Below are 20,755 nucleotides of genomic sequence, written 5' to 3'. Positions count from 1 at the left end.
TTTGGTCCCGCCCTCAATCCCGCCCTTTAGGGCTCGGCATCGGTATTAGGAGCTCGGTCCTAACCTCCAGCCAGGCCCCCAGTCTCGTTCTCGCCCTTAGCCCCGCCCCAGGCCTCAATGTCGCCCGAGCCACGCCTTTTTTGTTTGGCCCTCCTCTCCGGCCCCGCCCCCGAGTCGTGTTCCCACCTTAACCCCGCCCTTGACTTCGTAATCGCCTTAGCCACGCCTTCCGGGCTTGGTCCCAGTCCCTAGCCCCGTCCTCTGTGCGGAGTTCTGATACCGCGCTGGTCTGGCTGCCAGGTCCAGCCACATCCCCTCAAAAGCAAAGCCGAAACTCCGCCAGCTACCGGAAACTGCGACCACCTCCCTGTCCTCACCCTCTCTTTCCCCCGCTTCTTAGGGCCCCCACAGGGCGAGTCCCCGAGTTCCTTTAGTCGGAAGCGGAAGTGCGTGTCAACGGGATCATGGCGACTTTTGCCGACTTGCCCGACTCGGTCCTGCTGGAGATCTTCTCTTACCTCCAGGTCCGGGATCGGATCCGAATCTCCAGGTGCGGCCGCCCCCTGCGGGAGGGAAGGGCCAGGCGGGGGGCGCACTAGGAGACGCACATCTGATCCTCAAGCGGCCGGGTCGTTCTAACGGCGGGTCCCCTCCCCCAGGGTCTGTCACCACTGGAAGAAGCTGGTGGACGACCGGTGGCTGTGGCGACACGTCGACCTGACGCTCTACACGGTATGCGGGTCTGGCCGGGCAGGCCTGGGCCGAGGTCGGGTTGGTCAGACTTCGAGGACCACGCCTCCAACCCTGTGTTTCGAGCGAGGCTCTCCCGGGTGCGTCCCGCCCGCGTCTCTTACTTGCTCTGCACTGACCTCCAGGCCTCAGCTTCCCCATCTCCAGAATGGGTATAACCAAGGTCTTGCAGGAAAAGAGCTTATTGATGAGTTTTCATGGAGAAATTTCTATAGTCGACTTAGTTCTAGAATTAATCTCCTGAGTAGTCAACCAAATCATTTCAACTTTCTCCCACTTGTGCTTTATTTATTTTTCTTTGTTGTTGTTCAGTCGCTAAGTTGCCCAACTCTTTGCAACCCTATGAACTACAGCACACCAGGCTCCCCTGTCCTTCACTGTTTCCCAGAGTCTGCTCAAATTCATGTCCACTGAGTTAGTGATGCTCTCTAACCGTCTCGTCCTCTGCTGCCCCTTCTCCTTTTGCCTTCAATCTTTCCCAGCATCAGGTCTTTTCCAATGAGTTGACCCTTTGCATTTTTCTTTTTATTATGAACTATTTCAGATAGATATAGAAATGTATAGAGGATAATATCTGAAACTATGTACTCACCACCTAGATTTAATCTTTTTAAACCTTTGGTTTTATTCACTGCAGATCTTGTGAAATACACATACAAATGTTTCTATGCAAACATATGCATACAACATTTGCACATATGTTTCTTGCACTTTTGAAACCCTCCTCAGAGATAACCATGACTATAAAGTGGATTTGTATCCCTTCATGTTTTTATTTACTGCCTATGTATGTGCTTATCAGCAATATACAGTATTGTTAATGTGTTTCTAAAATTGAGATGAAACTACTCTTTAGATAATGAAATGATATTTTACTTAATATATCCACCCATTAGCAACTTTATTCACACATCACTTTTGAGATTTACTCTAATTAGTACTTGTAAATCTAATTCATTCCTTTTAATTGCTGTTAAATGAATATACCACAGTTTGTTTCTCTATTTTCCTGTTGACAGATGGTTAGATTATTTCCAACTTTCTACTATCACAAACAGCTTTATAAGACCGTGTCTCAAACTTTATTGTACATATGAATCACCTATTGGTGTTAGGTTGGTGTTGGTCACTCAGTCGTGTCCAACTTTTTGCAACCCCATGGATTATAGCCCGCCGGGCTCCTCTGTCCATGGGATTTCCTAGGCAAGAATACTGGAGTGGGTTGCCATTTCCTCCTCTGGGGGATCTTCCCGACCTAGTGCATTGACAGGCGGATTCTTTATCTCCAAGCCACCAGACCATTTTATTACGAAAACTTTCAAACGTATATAGTAGTTAAAAGAACAGTACAGAGAACATAGAGTTGCCCACCACTAATACTTAATACATTTGTTTTATCATCTCTTCATCCATCCATCCCTCTTTCCATCAAGCTTTTATTTTATTTTTCAAATGTTTATTTTGTTTTCCCATTTTATTTTTTAAGTATGCTTCAAAATCAGTTGCAGATGAGTCCACTTCTAAAACACTTTAGTACCCATAATAGAGATTAACTAGGACATTTGTTTTACATTTCTCTTTTTGAGGTTTTATTTTTTAAAGTCACACATCATGAATAATTCTTACAAAAATTGGAAGTAGTATACCTATGTATGGTGACAGATATTAACTGGACTTATTGTGATGATCGTGTCATAATACATACAAGCATTGGTTCATTATGTCACATGTATGCCTGAAACTCATATAGTGTTATATGTTAATTATATCTAAATTAAAACCAAACCAAGCCAAAAAAACATTGAAATATTGTCACAAATGAAGCAAGAGCCTTTGACAGTCATCCCCTGGTATCTCTACCCTTCCCCAGAATAACCACTATTATGTATGGAATTTCCTTCTATAGCATTTTCTATGCTTTTGGACCCTTAGGGCTTTATAGGGAAGGAAAGGGCAGTGGTTACAAGAGCAGGATTGGCCTTTGGGGTCAGGCTGTGTTGAATCAGTTGTACTCTTGCAGCAAGATTCGGCCAATGCGTTTTTCCAGGTGGGGGCGTGGGGGTGGGGACAGAGACCTGCTTTGCAGCCAGGTACTGTGTGAGCGTTCTAGTTCAATGCTCAGCGCTGCATCCGGCAAACAATAGTTACTCAATACAAGTTAACCATTATGGTTGAAATAATTGTACCCATATAAATTATAATATATATATAATAGTCTTCTCAGGTGGGGCTAGTGGTAAAGAATCTGCCTGCCAGTGCAGGAGACATAAGAGATGCCAGTTCAATCCCTGGGTCAGGAAGATCCCCTGGAGAAGGAAATGGCAACCTACTTCGCCATTCCTGCCTGGAGAATCCCTTGGACTGAGGAGCCTGTTGGGCTACAGTCCATGGGGTCACAAAAGAGTCAGACATGACTTAGCAGCTAAACAACAAAAGTACATAGTATTGTTTCTTTTTTCTTTAACCTTGAAGGTATCATTTTGCCACTCCTTCCTGCATGTCTTGAGGAGTTACCCATGTTTGAATCTCTGAATCCTCTTTGTTCTTAGTTGCTATCTACATGGCTGTTATCACTGGACATTTTTGCTGTTAAAACCACGATGTCAGAAACCAACGTTTCTGTAAGGTAAATTCCACAAAACAGGTATTACTAGGTTAGGCAGTGTGTTCATTTAAACCAACTAAAGAATTTGTTTAAAAAACACAAGTGGGGGAGGGGCCAAAGATAAATGCACAGGATTGAAAATATACAAAATTATAAACATTGGAAATTAAGGTCTCTCCCTGCTTCTGTCACCCAAGTCACCTTGTTCTTTCCCAAAAAGGCAGTAGCTGTTCCCATATTTTTAAAAACAAAACAGGTGCCAGTGGGTGTCCATATTTTAAATTTCACTAAAAATCAGATTGCATTTCAAAGTAGCCAGACCAAGTCCCACCAGCAGGACCCAAGAACTGCTTCTCCACATCCTGGCTAGTGTTTGATATCATGAAACTTAAAGGATTTTCTCATTTGTCTTTTTACAAGTAAAAATGATTCAACTTCTGGCTTTGTGGCCATTTGATATTTTACCAACAGTGGCTTCCACTCTTGTGAGTTACCTTTTAGTGGTAAGTGTTTCTAGTGAGTCCCTTTCCTCAGCCCAAATTTGCAGGTCTAAACTGGATCAGGAAGATTTGATTCCTCTATCAAGAGTAGTTAACAGTGGAGAGGGATAAATTAGGAGTTTGAGATTAAAATATACATACTACTATATATAAAATAGGTAACCAACAAGGACTTACTATATAGCACAGTAGGCGCAATACTCAATATCTTGTAATAACCTAAAATGGAACAGAATATAAAAAATATATATAGATCCAGCATATATATATATATATTCATCCATATGTATACACATATGGGCTTCTCTGGTGGCTCAGATGGTAAAGAATCTGCCTGAAATTCAGAAGGCCTGGGTTTGATCCCTGGGTCAGAAAGGTCTCCTGGAGAAGGGAATGACTACCCACTCTAGTATTCTTACCTAAAGAACTCCATGGACAGAGGAGCCCGGTGGGTGACAGTCCATGGAGTCACAAAGAGTCAGACATGACTGAGTGATTAACTCTTTTATATATATATATGTACACCAAAATAGCAATCACTGAATCACTTTGCTCTGCACCAAAACTAATAACATTGTAACACACAGTAAATCAACTATATTTCAATGACAGTGTGAAAAACATGAATTTAGGAATAAAAGGATTGGGGATACCAAGAACCCAGCAGAAAAGGAATAGCTGAGGGACAGCAGAATATCGTCTTGCCTGGTCATGGATTTTGCTAATAAAAAAGTCATATTTACCAAAAAAAAGTTAACAAATTCTATGGTATGCAGTTTCTTTTTTCTGCTTTTTTTTTTTAAGGTAAACTGTACATATAATAAAATACATGAAATACTAGTTAGTATATAGTTGGTTTTCTACAAGTCTAACTTCCCAGGATTAAATTTTGCAGCTTTCACTATTATTAAGCTATGATTTTTTTAAAAAAAATACCTAGATCTAATTTGCCCTGGGCAGTTTTAACCTTTTTCAGTTTTTATTTTGTGTTGCTCATTTCTATGAGGAGGTGGTCATTAAGAATGGGACAGGCACTTCTTGGTGGTTCACTGGTTAAGACTCCAGGCTTCCACTGCAGGAAGCGAGGGTTTGAGCCCTGGTTGGCGAACTAAGATCCCACATACCACATGGGATGGCCAAAAAAAAGAAAAAGAAAGAGATAAAAATATTGCTGGGTGGATTCACTTTTTAAAAAATCTTAAAAAATATAAAGTTTTATTAAACCTGGAGTCAAGAGTATTATTTCATAAATTAGACAGCAGTAACATTTTCCTAGGATATATATACAGATCACAGTGACTTTCATTATGCAAGGAATTGAAAGGTTTAGAAACAGGCTTTTTGTTGTTGTTGTTTCACTTACTTATTCCAGAAGGTAATGAGACTCACTGTCCTGGTAGAGACAGATATGTTATGATGGTCTCTTATCCACCAATGCTTTTGTTCAAACTTAGAGGTCAAAATGGTGGGGTTAAACCATCCTGTTACTCCTGGAAAGGTATCTGGTTGAGTGAGGCTGGTGAGGGAAGGACAGAATTCCCAGGAAGCCTCAGAACCCCAGCCGGGGCTTTTCTGTCTCCAGGCGGGTGGGGTCCCTGGAAGATGCCCCGTATCTCTGGTCCAGACACCCTCCCATCTCTGGCTCTTACAGATGCGGCCCAAAGTCATGTGGCACCTCCTCCGCCGGTACATGGCATCCAGGCTCCATTCCCTGCGGATGGGCGGCTACCTGTTCTCGGGCTCCCAGGCTCCCCAGCTGTCCCCTGCCCTGATGAGGGCCCTGGGTCAGAAGTGCCCCAACCTCAAGCGCCTCTGCCTGCATGTGGCCAACCTGAGCATGGTGCCCATCACCAGCCTGCCCTGCACCCTGAGGACCCTGGAGCTGCATAGCTGTGAGATCTCCATGGCCTGGCTCCATAAAGAGCAGGACCCCACGGTGCTGCCCCTGCTCGAGTGCATCGTGCTGGACCGCGTCCCCGCCTTCCGTGACGAGCACCTGCAGGGCCTCACACGTTTCCGTGCCCTGCGCTCGCTAGTGCTGGGCGGCACCTACCGGGTGACTGAGACCGGGCTGGATATGGGCCTGCAGGAGCTGAACTACCTGCAGAGGCTGGAGGTGCTGGGCTGTACCCTCTCGGCCGACAGCACCCTCCTGGCCATCAGCCGCCACCTCCGAGACGTGCGGAAGATACGGCTGACTGTTCGGGGCCTCTCGGCCCCTGGCCTCTCTGTCCTGGAGGGCATGCCAGCCCTGGAGAGTCTGTGCCTGCTGGGGCCACTTGTCACCCCGGAAATGCCTTCTCCGCAGGAGATCCTCGCCTCCTGCCTCACCATGCCCAAGCTCAGGGTCCTTGAGCTGCAGGGGCTGGGCTGGGAAGGTCAGGAGGCAGAGAGGATCCTGTCTAAGGGGCTACCCCACTGTATGGTCATTGTCAGGGCCTTGCCCAAAGAGTCCATGGACTGGTGGATGTGACTGCATCCCCTACCCCTGACCCAGAGATCCCCCTCTTAGCTTTCATTAATGAGATCTGGACTCTCTGAGCAGCACCTTGCCAGTAGGCAGGTAATCAGGTTGGAGAGGGCTGAAGGCCACAGGTAGAGAGAACCCAGGCCTTGGCGTCTTCAGGTCATTGGAATTGTGGTTCACCAGCTGTATGGCCTCTGACATGAGCCAGCCCCTCGGAGGCCCTATCCTCACATCTGGAGATGAAGAAGACCACAGCTACCTCATGGTTACGTTACAGAGCCTTAATGTTTACCACCTCCGGGCCCACCAAAGGTCCTCCATGAAGAGCTGTTCTCAGGAACAGGACGATGCGGAAGGGCAGATTAGGACTTAGGGAGACCTGAGGGGCCGAGACCCCTTAGGAAGCCTAGAAAGGCTATCTATGCATGCACACCTGCACACTAACATGTCATTGACACGCAGACACACCACTGATAACACTGACATGCCACTGACAGACTTACATGCACACGGGAGACACGGAAAGGAGGGCAGATACAGTTCATGCTTGATGATCAAAATGTTAATAAAGATCCGAAGCTGTCCTTTCTGTATTTTGTATTCTGGATTTTCCCAATTTTCGATAGTGTAATTTTGCTATTAAAGACAAATAATTTTTTTTTTAAAGTGTTTGGTTTATTTATTCAGCAAATGTGTCTCAAGCTATTTTGCAGGGACTATTCTAGGCACTGGGACCACAGCAATGAATGAAACACCCAAGGAAGAAGGCAGGGTGATCAACAGGTGAACATATGCATGGAATAGTTTTAGAGACTCTGAGCCAATAAACTAGGGCCACGTGATGGACGCACGTGTGTTTGGTTGGGTGGGCAGGGTGGGCTTCTCTGAGGGGAAACCTGGGAGGCAATGAGGAACCAGCCCTGGGGAGCCCTAGGAAAAACAGAAAAAGCAAAGACCTAAGATGGAAATAATGAACTTGGCATTTTCTGAGGATGGGAAGAAGGTCCAAATGGCCAAGGGAACAAGGGGTGAACAATAGTGAAATCAGACATGATGGGGAGACGTTGCAAGGGCCTCACAGGTGGCTTTGGTTTTAGGGGTTCAGTAAGTAGCAATTCGTTTCCCTGTCTTTTGAGTCTGAACCACTTGAAAGATACAGGTGGGAGACAGATAGCGATCCTAAGTGCCTACCCTTGAAATGAGGTGTTTTTTTTTTTTTTTTTGAAGTAGAGTTGATTTACGATGTGTTCATTTCTGCCATAGAGCAAAGTGACTCATGACTCGGTTATACATATATATATATATGCATATCGTTTTTTGTTTTTGTTTTTTTAAACAACACAGCATGTGTGATCTTATTTTCCCAACCAGGGATCAAACCTGTGCCCCCTGCAGTGGAAGTGAAAGAAGCTTACAGTGAATGTTGTTGCCAGATTTGTGGTCCCCAAAGGAGAAGATTTAACTCCAAAGACAGTTTCAGTCACTCAGAGCTTCGTGTAGATTTTTATTTGAAGTGAAAGTGACAGAGAAAGCTTCTGATATAGACATCAGAAGGGGGCAGGAGAATACCTGGCTTGCTAGTTTGGGCCGGGCATATATACTCTTCTGCTAGCTAGTTAAATAAAAATAATACCTGAAGGTTTGTAAAAGTTCCACCATACCCTTTCCCAAGGCATACATCATGTTATAACTTTGGCACAAGATTAGCCAGGGGGAATGATCCGGGTCAATGTCTCTGGTGGAGATATACTGTTGCTGTGTCATCAGGGCTACAAGTCTTGAGAAACAGGTTCCCAGGCAAGATTTGTTACAATTATAATTATTCATAGAGTCTAAGAAAACCATTTCCATGAGTAAGACATTGTGTAGCCATTAGTTCCAGACCTAAAGAAAGGCCAGTTCTCAGGCAAGATACATTGTTGCACAAGGCTTAAGGAAAGCATGAGCAAGAGTATTGACTCCTCTTTAAAGGGCCCTAAGCTTTAACTCAGAAGCAGGGTGTCTTAACCACTGGACCACCAGGGGGATCCCTATATATTCTTTTATATGTTTTTCCATGATGGTTTATCCCAGAATATTGAATATAGTGGACTTCCAGGTGGCTCAGTGGTAAAGAATCTACCTGCCAATGCAAGAGACATAAGAGACATAGGTTTGATCCCTGGGTCGGGAAGATCCCCTGGAGGAGGGCATGGCAACCCACTCCAGTATTCTTGCCTGGAGAATCCCATGGACAGAGGAGGCTGGTGAGCGACAGTCCATAGGGCCCCAGAATCGGGTATGACTGAAGCAGCTTAGGACACATTGAATATAGTTCCCTGTGCTATGCAATAGGACCTTGTTGGGTTTTTTGTTTTGTTTTCTGGCCACATCTCACAGCTTGTGAGATCTTAGTTCCCTGACCAGGGATCAAACCTGTGCCCCCAGCAGTGGAAGGATGGAGTCCTAACCACTGGACCAAGTGAAGTCCTTAGGACTGTGTTGTTTATCCATGAGTGTTACTTCTGATTGGAGCTGGGTTAGGAGGGTGTGTGTGGCTTGGCAGGCTCACCACCTGCCTGCCAGGTCAGTGTGCCTGCTCTGTGGTGGGCAGAGGCAGGAGAGAGGAAAGGGGGTTGAGCTGGGGACCCTTGGTTCTTTTTACAAGTTCACCTATCAGAGAGGAACCAGATGTTTTATTCTTTTCCCGCTGGGGCAGCCAATGAAAATTCCTTCCCATCTGACCACATGTAGACCAGGGTGTGACTGCTCCCCTGATGTGGCCATAGTTAGGGTCTACTTGTCCCACACCGGGACCAAATTTAGCAGCTCCTGCCCAAGGCATCAAGGGGACCAGGTTGATCCAGGCTGGGGCATGGGCCTTGGGAACATCTCAGGAAGGGAAATGACCAAGGGATCTGTCACCCTGGTAGAGGGTGTTTGGAGATCTGAAATATACTGTTGGGAGAGGGGGTGTGATGGAGAGATCAACAGAAGCCCTGTCCTGGCCTCTGCTGGTCTCCCTGGAGATGGAGTGTTGTTGTTTAATCACTAAGTCATGTCTGACTCTGCAACCCCATGAACTGGAGCCTGCCAGGCTCCTCTGTTCGAGGGATTTCCCAGGCAAGAATACTGGAGTGTGTTGTCATTTCCTACTGACATTCAACCTGGAACAGCTCCTTTCCTACCTTTCCAGTGGGAATGGAGCAACAGATACGGAGTTGGAGGCAGTGGTGTGCCCAGAAATGTTTGCTGGCTGGTGTTAGCAGGTGGTGGTGGAGGAAGTCCTCATTCGCAGTGGTTGTAGCACCTGCAGATTTTTGTGGTGTAAAACTCTCTACCATGGCTGGTTTCAAGATACCAACAGTTTAACAACTTGGCTCAAGAAATTCATGAAAATTTAGCAATCACCTCCCCTACACTGGCATGAACTGGCTGCAGCACACCACTAGTTAGAGGTGTTTTTTTTCCCCCCGGCTCACCTAGTGGGGGACTCATTCTATCTTAGTGGTGCGTTCCTCGAGTTTAGCTCTGAAGGTTGGTGGAGTTGTGGGACATCAGACAGAGCTCCTCCCCACTTGGGATCTCCCCATCCTTAACCAGTGCCTTTTCCTAGATAAGGAGCTGGGGATTGAGGCTGTCCTCTGTTTTAAAATGTATCTGGGGCTTCCTGGGTGGCATAGTGGGTAAGAATCCACCTGCCAATGCAGGGGACACAGGTTCGATCCCTGGTCCGGGAGGATTCCTCTTGCCATGGAGCAACTAAACCTGTGCACCACAACTACTGAGCCTGCGCCCTGCAACTACTGAGGCCTGCATGCCTAGAGCCTGTGCTCCAGAGCAAGAGAAGCCATGACAATGAGGAGCCCATGCACCCCAACAGAGAGTAGCCCCTCATCATCACAGCTAGAGAAAGCCCGAGTGCAGCAACAAAGACCTGGCACAACCAAAAATATATAAATAAAATGTACCTGGACCATAGAGAAGCCTTGGGGCAGGAGTCCTGGTTCTCCCCTCAAGCAATAACATTATCTTTGAGCTGTTTTTTAGATACTATAAGTCCCTACATATGAATGAGTTTTGTTCTAAGAGCATGTTCATAAGTCCAATTTGTTAGCCTAGGTATTCAAGTAATACAATTACTGTATAGTACTATACTGTAACAGGTTGATAATAATTTTCACACAATGCATAAAAAAGACAAAAATATGGAAAACATTTTAAATCTTATAGTACAGTACCTTGAAAGTCCAGTTCAGTTCAGTCACTCAGTCATGTCCAACTCTTTGCAACCCCACGGATTGCAGCACACCAGGCTTCCCTGTCCCTTACCATCTCCCGGAACTTGCTCAAATTCATGTCCTTCAAGTCGATGATACCATCCAACCATCTCATTCTCTGTTGTCCCCTTCTTCTCCTGCCTTCAATCTTTCTCAGCCTCAGGGTCTTTTCCAGTGAGTCAGTTCTTCATATCAGGTGGCCAAAGTATTAGAGCTTAAGCTGCAGCATCAGTTCTTCCAATGAATATTCAGGACTGATCTCCTTTAGGATGGACTGGTTGGATCTCCTTGCAGTCCAAGGGACTCTCAAGAGTCTTCTTCAATACCACAGTTCAAAAGCATCAATTCTTTGGAGCTAAGTTTTCTTTATAGTCCAACTCTCACATCCATACATGACTACTGGAAAAACCATAGCCTTGACTAGATGGACCTTTGTTGGCAAAGTAATGTCTCTGCTATTTATATGCTGTCTAGGTTGGTCATAGCTTTTCTTTCAAGGAACAAGTGTCTTTTAATTTCATGGCTGCAGTCACCATCTGCAGTGATTTTGGAGCCCAAGAAAATAAAGTCTGCCACTGTTTCCATTGTTTCACCATCTATTTGCCATGAAGTGATGAGACTGGATGCCATGATCTTAGCTTTCCAAATGCTGAGTTTTAAACCAGCTGTTTCAGTCTCCTCTTTCACTTTCATCAAGAGGCTTTTTAGTTCCTCTTCACTTTCTGCCATAAGAGTGATGTCATCTACATATCTGAGGTTACTGATATTTCTCCCTGCAATCTTGATTCCAGCTTGTGCTTCATCCAGCCCAGCATTTTGCATAATGTACTCTGCATATAAGTTAAATAAGCAGGGTGACAATATACAGCCTTGATGTACTCCTTTCCCAATTTGGAACCAGTCCGTTGTTTCATGTCCAGTTCTAACAGTTGCCCCTTGAACTGCATACAGATTTCTCAGGAGGCAGGTGACGTGTTCTGGTATTCCCATCTCTTGAAGAATTTTCCACAGTTTGCTGTGATCTACACAGTCAAAGGCTTTGGTGTAATCAATAAAGCAGAAGTAGATGTTTTTCTGGAATTCTTTTGCCTTTTCTATGATTCAACAGATGTTGACAGTTTGATCTCTGCCTTTTCTAAATCCAGCTTGAACATCTGGAAGTTCACAGTTCGTGTACTATTTAAGCCTCACTTGGAGAATTTTGAGCATTACTTTGCTAGCATGTGAGATGACTGCAATTGTGCTGTAGTTTGAACATACTTTGGCATTGTCCTTCTTTGGGATTGGAATGAAAACTGACCTTTTCCAGTTCTGTGGCCACTGGTGAGTTTCCCAAATTTCTTGGCATATTGAGTGCAGCACTTTCAAAGCATCATCTTTTAGGATTTGAAATAGCTCAACTGGAATTCCATCACCTCCACTAGCATTGTTCGTAGCGATGCTTCCTAAGGCCCACTTGACTTTGCATTCCAGGATGTCTGGCTCGAGGTGAGTGGTCACATCATTGTGGTTATCTGGGTCGTGAAGATCTTTTTTGTACAGTTCTTCTGTGTATTCTTGCCACCTCTTCTTAATATCTTCTGCTTCTGTTAGGTCCCTACCATTTCTGTCCTTTATTGTGCCCATCTTTGCATGATATGTTCCCTTGGTATCTCTTATCTTCTTGAAGAGATCTCTAGTCTTTCCCATTCTGTTGTTTTCCTCTATTTCTTTGCATTGTTCACTGAGAAAGGCTTACTCTCCTTGCTATTCTTTGGGCCTCTGCATTCAAATGGGTATGTCTTTCCTTTTCTCCTTAGCCTTTTGCTTCTCTTCTTTTCTCAGCTATTTGTAAGGCCTCCTCAGGCAACCATTTTGCCTTTTTGCATTTCTTTTTCTTGGGGATGGTCTTGATCATGGCCTTCTGTACAATGTCAGGACTCCATCCATAGTTCTTCAGGCACTCAGATCTAATCCCTTGAATCTATTTCTCACTTCCACTATATAATCACAAGGAATTTGATTGAGGTCATACCTGAATGGTCTAGTGGTTTTCCCTACTCTCTTCAATTTAAGAAAATTTACTGAAAATTCAGGAGTACAGTACAGTGGCTGGCAAATAGAGGCTGGCATCTAGTGAACAGGCAAGAAGAGTTACTGACTGGAGGAGGGAGAGGAGGTGGAAAACAGTTAGAGCTGAAGGATCATCAGCAATAGGAGATGCAGGGAAAGCTGCAGTTCCATTAACGCATGATATTGATGGCATAGGTTCTGGTTCCTGGCCGGAACCAGATGTATGTTTGGATCTTCAAAAGTTCTCAACTTGAAGGTTCCTATGTAGGGGATTTACTGTAATGAAACCCCAACCAGGTGGGAGAAAGTAACTGCATGCTCTCCATAAGCACAGAGACCCCAGAAGGTTGGAACCAGAAAGTTGATGATGTTGACTCCCGGTTACCTCACCACCAACCAATCAGCTCAATATCCATGAGCTGATCATGCCTTCCTCTTTGAAATATTATTATAAAAATGCCTCACTATCCCTTCCACATCGGGACACACAGTTTTAAGGGCATTGGCCCTCTGTGGCCCCCTTTGCCTGGCAAAGCAATAAAGCTACTCTTTTCTACTTCACATCTCCACTAAAAAATACAAATAAAACAAAATGTACCTGGAGCTTGTTGAATCATGTATAGTAAAGTGACAGATGTGGAGACATTGGTAGTATGGCTGTTAGCATAACTGATGCTATCTTGGGCCCTTATAGTTCCTCCTGTCCTTCTGCTGACCCCATGCAGAAAGGTACTGTACAGTAACCCACTTCTCTGTCATCAAGGGCTTTGTAGTTAAGAGATATTGTTTAACAGTCGTTAGGATTGGTTGGCCTCTATGCTCTGATACTCCCCAAATAGTGATGAAAACTTTCACGGCTGATGTATTCCCAGTGCCCATGAGACTAGTTACTCATTTATAAATCTTGACTTAGTAATGTACATTCTGTTTCCCAGCACCTTCCCCCAGACCCTAGGTTAACTATAAATTGTCCAAAGGTCCCTCAGGGGTGAGGAGTGAGGCCATGAATGCTTCTCAGTTGTCATACACCTGATCCTACGCTGTGAGCACGTTGTGAGTGTGTGAAGTTGCTTCAGTCATGTCTGACTCTTTGAGACCCTATGAACCAGAACCTGCCAGGCTCCTCTGTCCATGGGATTGTTCCAGGCATAAATACTGGAGTGGGTTGCCCTGCCCTTTTCCAGGGGATCTTCCCGACCTAGGGATTGAACCTGCATCTCTTATGTCTCTTGCACTGGTAGACAGGTTCTTTACTGCTAGCACCACCTGCGAAACCCATGAGCAAGTTACCCTCTAATAAATCGATCCATTGACTATATGAAGCTGCTTGCCTTGTTTTTCAGTCTCAAGATGGCTTCTCATTTCAATGGTCACTTTTCATTCCCTCCATCCTCCAACAACTGTCTTTTATTTATTTGTTTTTAGATTTTATTTATTCATTTGTTTATTTTTGGCTGTGCTGGGTCTTGGTTGCTGCATGCAGGCATTCTTTAGTTGTGGCTTTGCAGGAGGTACTTTCTAGTTGTGGTGCCTGGGCTTCTCATTGGGCTGGCTTCTCTTGTTGCAGAGCACAGCCTCTAGGCAACCACTGATCTCCTTTCTGTCACTAGAAATTATTTTGCTTTTCCAAGAATTTTGTGGAAATAGAATCATATGGTGTGTGTGTGTGTGTGTGTGTATTTGGGAGGAGAGGTCTTGTTCCTGTTACCCAGCCTAAAAATTTTGAGATTTATCAGGAGCCTTTTGTTTCAAGGATCAAAAATTTGTTCAAAGTAATTCCTGGGTGATCAGGTGATTAGGAATCCTTGCTTCCACCGCAGGAGGCCCAGCTTCCATCCCTGGTGGGAGAAATAACATCCAGGAAGCAGTGCAGTTTGGCAAAAACAAACAAAAAAAACCCCACCAAAATCCCAAACATGAACAAATTGCCCCCTAAAAAACAAACAAACAGAAAAAAAATAAGTAAAAAACATTTCTTCCTGAGTAGTATTCCATCATATGACTAGAGACAGTAATTTGTTATCCATTCACCTATGGATAGTTATTTGTGTTTAAACATAGAATTTTTGAGTGGGAATTAACACAACACTGTAAATCAACTGTAATTCAATTAAAAAAGTGTAAAATAAGCCTTGTGGGACTTCCCGGGTTGTCTAGTGGCTAAGACTCCATGTTTTCAAATGTAGGGGACCTGGGTTTGATTCCTGGTCAGAGAACTAGATTTCACATGCTGCAACTAAAGATCCTGCATGCCAAAACTAAGACCAAGAGCAGCCAAGTACATAAGTAAATATTAAAAGAAATAAAAGCCTTGAAGATAGGGTTTCCCAGCTGGCACAGGGAACTATTAGTGCAGGAGACATAAGAGACTTGGGTTCAATCCCTGGGTCCGGAAGCTCCACCAAAGTAGGAAATGGTAAACTGTTCCAGTATTCTTGCCTGGAAAATTCCATGGGCAGAGGAGCCTGGCAGGCTATAGTCCATAGGATTGCAAAGAGTTTTACACACCTGAGACACAGAGCACATACATACACATACAAGCCTTGACAACATCATTTCTGGTTAAACAGAAATTGTCCTGATGTTGTAAATATTTTTTTTTTTTTTTTTGCCACCCCACAGGATGTGGGATCTTAGCTCTCAAACCAGGGATTGAACCTGTGGACCCTGCAGGGAAGTCTTAACCATTGCAGTCTTAACCACTGGACTGCCAGGGAAGTCCCTTGTAAATAACATTAACATTACAGAAAGTGAATCTATTTCTAATCCTAGACCCCACAGAGAATCATTGTAAGAAGTCTGGCTTATCATCTTCTAAAATGTTGTCTTGTTGACTAAAAAAAGAGAAGCACAATGTAAGAGTTGTGGTTTAATTTTTGTTTGGGACCAAATGAGGACTATAGCTCAGGAGACAGTCTCTCAGACAGCTCTGAGGAATTGCTCTCAAATAGGGGAGGAGGTGAGTAGATTTATGATTTTAGTGAAGGGGGTTAAGTGCAGTAAAGCATACATTTTGGTAGAAGGTTTTTGTTAGTCTCAAGGAGCAGATGTTTCTCTTAGTAATTTAGTGCTTTTCTAAATATGAGAAGATGCAAGAAATTAGACTCAGAAAATCTCCTGAAAAATCTAACCCTTGGAAGACCTGTTCTGCAAGTTTTTCTCTGTGCACAGAGTGCCTCATTCCTGATCGCTATCCTGAACTCCTTCCAGGGTGTGTTGAAGTCACTGCAGTGGCAGGTGACTTTATTCTTTTTTCTTTGGTGACACAATGTAGCTTGTGGGATCTTCCTCCACCAGGGATCAAACCAGGGCTCCCGCACTAAAAGCACCAAGTCCTAACCACTAGACCACCACGGAATTCCCGCTAGTGACTTCATTCTTATAGAATCAGAGGGAAAGCGACAGTTTTCAGTTGGCATTCTATTACTGTGACTTTGGACAAAAAACAATCATTGGCATCTCTTTGTTTCACTTTTGGGGTCAAGACCAGTCACAGGAACTAGGCAGGACTGGAACACGAGGCTTCATTATGCAACTTGGTGGGTTTTCTGATATCTCACCCCTTAATGTGCGCAACCTACTCAGGCATGGCACAGCTAGTCAACCACAAGGCTCCTCTGGATATCAGCTACATGGTCCCAGCCTGACCAAAATACTCTCTTGAAGTGGGAATTTCTAATAATGTACTTTCATAGCCTTGAGAAATTTCATAGAAATAGCCCCTGGAAAAACAGCGTATATCAAGAAACTGTGTTGATGATATGTAAACAACGATGAAAAACATTTTTTTCATCATGTTTTTCTTAGAATAATAGCCTTGTTACAGACCCCAAGGCCAGACCCAGGAGGGAGTATGACTGGGATCATGAAAGCATGGGCCTTGGAACACCAGGTATGCATTAGGTATGAATACTGCCTACACACTTGCTGATTGTTCCTGAGACTATTCCAGAAGGGAACAGCCTGGGGTAAAAACAAGATCTGGACTATGTCGATGTAGTATCTTGGGAAGGACAGATCAAAGCAAGTTTTGTAGTCTGCAATCAGGAATAAAAGCTGGACTCAGAGTGGACTCTGCACCTCAGTCAGAGGCTGTAGGCCCCCGATCCATTGCACTAGATTTCATGTTGTTTTCATTCTCGTCATTTGCTCCTGGACCTTTAGGGCAACACCCTCTCTCTGGGGTCGAGCTGACTCCAAAAGCCAGAGATAAAGGGCATGAACCATTCAAACTCAGCTCCTTCTTCCAAATCCACTGGTCAGAGAAAGTGTGTGGGTGTTTCATGTACAGAAAAGAACCAGGACTGTCACTTCAGCTGAAATTTCCCCTACTTGGACCTAGGAAGCCAGAGAAATGGAGTCTCTTCCCTAACTCAGACTAACTTAGAGGCATTCCTGTTTTGATGTGAAAGTTGGACCATAAAGAAGGCTGAGTGATGAAGAACTGATGCTTTTGAATTGTGGTGCTGGAGAAGACTCTTGAGAGTCCCATGAACAGCAGAGAGGTCACACCAGTCAATCCTAAAGGAAATCAACCCTGGATATTCATTGGAAGGACTGATGCTGAAGCTGAAGCTCTAATACTTTGGCCATCTGATTCGAAGAGCTGACTCATTGCTGGGAAAGATAGAAGGCAGGAGGACAAGGAGGCCGCAGGGGATGAGATGGTTGAATAGCATCACTGACTCAATGGACAAGAGTTTGAGCAAGCTCCTGGAGATGGTGAACAGGGAAGCCTGGTGCATGGTATGCTGCAGTCCGTGGGGTCGCAGAGAGTCTGACATGACTTAGTAACTGAACAACAGCGTACTGATAGAGTTGCTATCATCTAGGGGTGCCTGGGACACTCACCTGGTCCCAGACTCATTGGGATGAGCCCCTGTGGACATTCCCCCAACGTGAGCCAACACTATGTGGCTGGAATGGCCTTTATGGTTTCTTATTATGATTGTGATGAAATAAATTTATTTTAAGGCAGGATGAGGAAAAATGTAAACATAGGATTCTCTGCCCATTTGGGCCACTACCTCCTCCCCTTTGTGTGCCGCATGCATCTGTATTATACATAAATCAGACCTCCTTAGAAGACACAGGAATACCTGCCCAATTGTAAAGAGGAAATTTCTCCTGGAAATTTGCAAGGTAACTCCTCGAGAGAAAATATTCCTTTCACAACCCTGTTAAAAGCACAGTGACCCATTACTTGCCCTATATATGCAATCTGTACTTTGTAAACTCTCAGCATGTCACTTTGATGTTTTTTTCTTTTTTTCCTGAAAAAAAAAAAAAAAAAAACTGTGCTTTGATCTCTAACCAATGGAAAAGTCCTCAGGGCTTTCCAAAAGACTATCTCCCAGGTTATATGGATAACCCTCAGGCTGGCTAGAACAAAATCCTACATTTCGTTCTTGGATTGATCACTAATTAATTTTTTTGTTGACAATTCCAAGAAGCACTTCATCAACGATCATCAGGGAACTTGAAAAAACAGGTTCATTAGTCATAGGTCCTAAAGGGTTCAGGGGCATGGTTGAGGTCTCAGATAGAAGGAGATAGAGTGCTGGCTTAAAATAAAAAAAGCACAGAGTGAGACTTGTGAGTTAAATTTTATCTGGAGCAAAATGAGGACCACAGCCTGGGAGACAGCTCCTCAGATAGCTCTGAGAAACTGCTCCAGAGAGGAGGGGGAAATGTCAGTATAGATGTGATTTTGGTGAAGGGGGAGTACATGCCGTCAAGCACATACTTTTTGCAAATGGTTTCCCACTCCTTCTATTCTCCCCTGACATGCTTGTTCAGACATTTCCATCTGTAATCAGGATTATTGACTTAACTTTCTTTTTTAAAAAATTATTTATTTTATCTATTTGGCTGCTCCAGTTCTTAGTTACAGCACTCAGGATCTTTGATTTTCATTGCAGCATGTGGGATCTAGTTTCCCTGACCAGGGATCGAACTTGGGCTCCCTGCATTGGGGGTGGGAGTCTTAGTCATGGGACCACTAGGGAAGTTCCTGCCTTAACTTTTAAAATTGTCCTCCCCAATTCTATTTTTGCTTTCTAGGAGTCAAACAAAAGACATGCGTGCTCAGTCGCTTCAATTGTGTACAGTTCTTTGCGACCCCATGGACTGTAGACCTCCAGGCTCCTCTTTCCATGGGATTCTCCAGGCAAGAATACTGGAGTGGGTTGCCATGCCCTCCTCCAGGGGGATCTTCCTTACCCAGGGATCGAACTCTTGTCTATTGTGTCTCCTGCATTGGCAGGTGGGTTCTTTACCACTCACACCACCTGGGAAGCTCCACACATCTTTTAAAAATGTATATCAAATAATGCTCCTCTTGTAGCTCAAAGCCCTTCAGGGCCTCCCCACTGCACTCAAGAGTTAAACCCAATATTCTTATAGTTGCCCAGATAATCCCCATATACTCTGACACTGTTACTTCTCTGATTTTATTTCCTGCTGGTTTCCATCCTGCCCAATTCACTTCCATCATCTTAGGTACTGAGCTTCTGCTGTTGGTCAAAGAGGCCAAACATTTCCTGCCTCAGGATCTTTGCACTTGCTGTTCATTCTTCCTCCAGAAATTCTAAGACAGTCCCTAAAATCCTTCAGCCTGATTGCTGGGGATAGAGGCGGGTGGGTAATGTGGAAATACTGTGTCTGGATAACTCTGAATCTTAGTTTTCTCATTTGCCAAACTGTCACTCCTTCCCTGCCAAACTCCAAGCACTAAGCATTGTTAGAACCCAAAGTTATCCTGGGAAGGGAAAATTTACTTATGGAGGAGAAGAAAAGAGTGGCTTTATTTCTTTTCTGGGCAAAGAGGGAATACAGCAGGCTAGTGCCTCATGAGAATCCCAGGGACGGGGGAGCCTAGTGGGCTGCCCTCTCTGGGGTCGCACAGAGTTGGACACGACTGAAGCGACTTAGCAGCAGCAGCAGCAGCAGCAGCAGCAGCAGCAGTGCCTCATGAATTGTGCCCCACTCCTTAGGGAATAGGGAGAGGGGTAGGTGATAAGGATCAAGGGAGTGATGGGCTTGAGTTCTTCTGGAGCATTGGTGGTGTGGTAAGTAGGAGTCAGCATCATCAACCCTCAGGTCCAAATGGTCTGGGGTCTACATGCTTGTGGGCAGCCTACCATCGTTAATCATTAACTTTTCTACCTGTAGTGGGTGTCAGTATCTTGTGTCTGGACTTCCTGAGACTCAGGTATTTTTATGTCTCAGTGCAGAAGGAATCCAGGATGCTTGTGAAAGATGCAAGTGGGCAGGCAAGGAGGCTTTGCCAGGAAAATGCTTTTTTTTTTTTTTTTTTAATGAGAACTATCCAATACAGAAAGGATTATTTTGTGGCTGGTTTCAAAAGCAGCTGCTTGAGACAGCACGTGATATCCTTGATCCCCAGCAGATGGCAACACATCATCATATCTGCCATGTAAATTATAAATATAACTTTATAACATAGGAGTTAAGAAAGCTCTAACATTTGTATTTCTCTTCATCCCTCATAAGGGGTAAAATAAAGGAATGCATATTTGTTGGGCATCTACTTTATCAGGTGAATACTGAGAAGCAAATGGCAACCCACTCCAGTGTTCTTGCCTGGAGAATCCCAGGGACGGGGGAGCCTGGTGGGCTGCTGTCTATGGGGTCGCACAGAGTTGGAAACGACTGAAGTGACTTAGCAGCACTGATATACATCTTTAATTTAAATCAGACCAGGTCCCTCAACTCTCAGAACTCCCCCCAAGCAATCAAATGGGAAATTAAACTAAAACTTAGATGTATATAACTATAGTGTCTACAATCTGGAAAACTCAGCAGGGGCCACAGGACTGGAAAAGGTCAGTTTTCATTCCAAACCCAAAAAAAGGCCATGCCAAATGATACTCAAACTACTGTACAATTGTGCTTATTTCACATGCTAGCAATGTGATGCTCAAAATCCTTCAAGCTGGGCTTCAGCAGTACGTGAACTGAGAAATTCCAGATGTACAAGCTGGATTCAGAAAGGGCAGAGGGACCAGAGATCAAATTGCCAACATCTGTTGGATCATATAAAAAGCAATGGAATTCCAGAAAAACATCTACTTCTGCTTCATTGACGACACTAAAGCCT

The 20,755-nt window shown here is 44.4% G+C and overlaps 1 protein-coding gene across 2 annotated transcripts; it reads left to right on the top strand.

The window, feature by feature from the left end:
* Window positions 1-344: 344 nt before the first annotated feature.
* Window positions 345-6,841, top strand: FBXL12 (F-box and leucine rich repeat protein 12). Of its 2 annotated transcripts, XM_068980906.1 has the most exons (3): window positions 345-550; window positions 660-732; window positions 5,507-6,841. In XM_068980906.1, exons 1-3 carry the CDS (start codon window positions 465-467, stop codon window positions 6,326-6,328), a joined length of 981 nt encoding a protein of 326 aa, XP_068837007.1. In that variant the 5' UTR covers window positions 345-464; the 3' UTR covers window positions 6,329-6,841. The 2 variants fall into 2 exon arrangements, with proteins under 2 accessions (XP_068837007.1, XP_068837008.1); XM_068980907.1 differs by lacking the exon at window positions 660-732 and having other exon boundaries at window positions 345-524.
* The last annotated feature ends 13,914 nt before the right edge of the window (window positions 6,842-20,755 follow it).

This window comes from Capricornis sumatraensis, chromosome 9 (assembly GCF_032405125.1).
Source record: "Capricornis sumatraensis isolate serow.1 chromosome 9, serow.2, whole genome shotgun sequence".
Lineage (NCBI taxonomy): Eukaryota > Metazoa > Chordata > Mammalia > Artiodactyla > Bovidae > Capricornis > Capricornis sumatraensis.
The sequence above is the reverse complement of the archived record's forward strand: the minus strand, read 5'-3'. Positions and strand labels throughout refer to the sequence as shown.

Coding starts and splice junctions, on each gene's coding strand:
- FBXL12 (XM_068980906.1), top strand. CDS start 465: ATGGCGACTTTTGCCGACTTGCCCGACTCGGTCCTGCTGGAGATCTTC. Junction 551..659: donor GATCGGATCCGAATCTCCAG/GTGCGGCCGCCC, acceptor CCCCTCCCCCAG/GGTCTGTCACCACTGGAAGA. Junction 733..5,506: donor TCGACCTGACGCTCTACACG/GTATGCGGGTCT, acceptor TGGCTCTTACAG/ATGCGGCCCAAAGTCATGTG.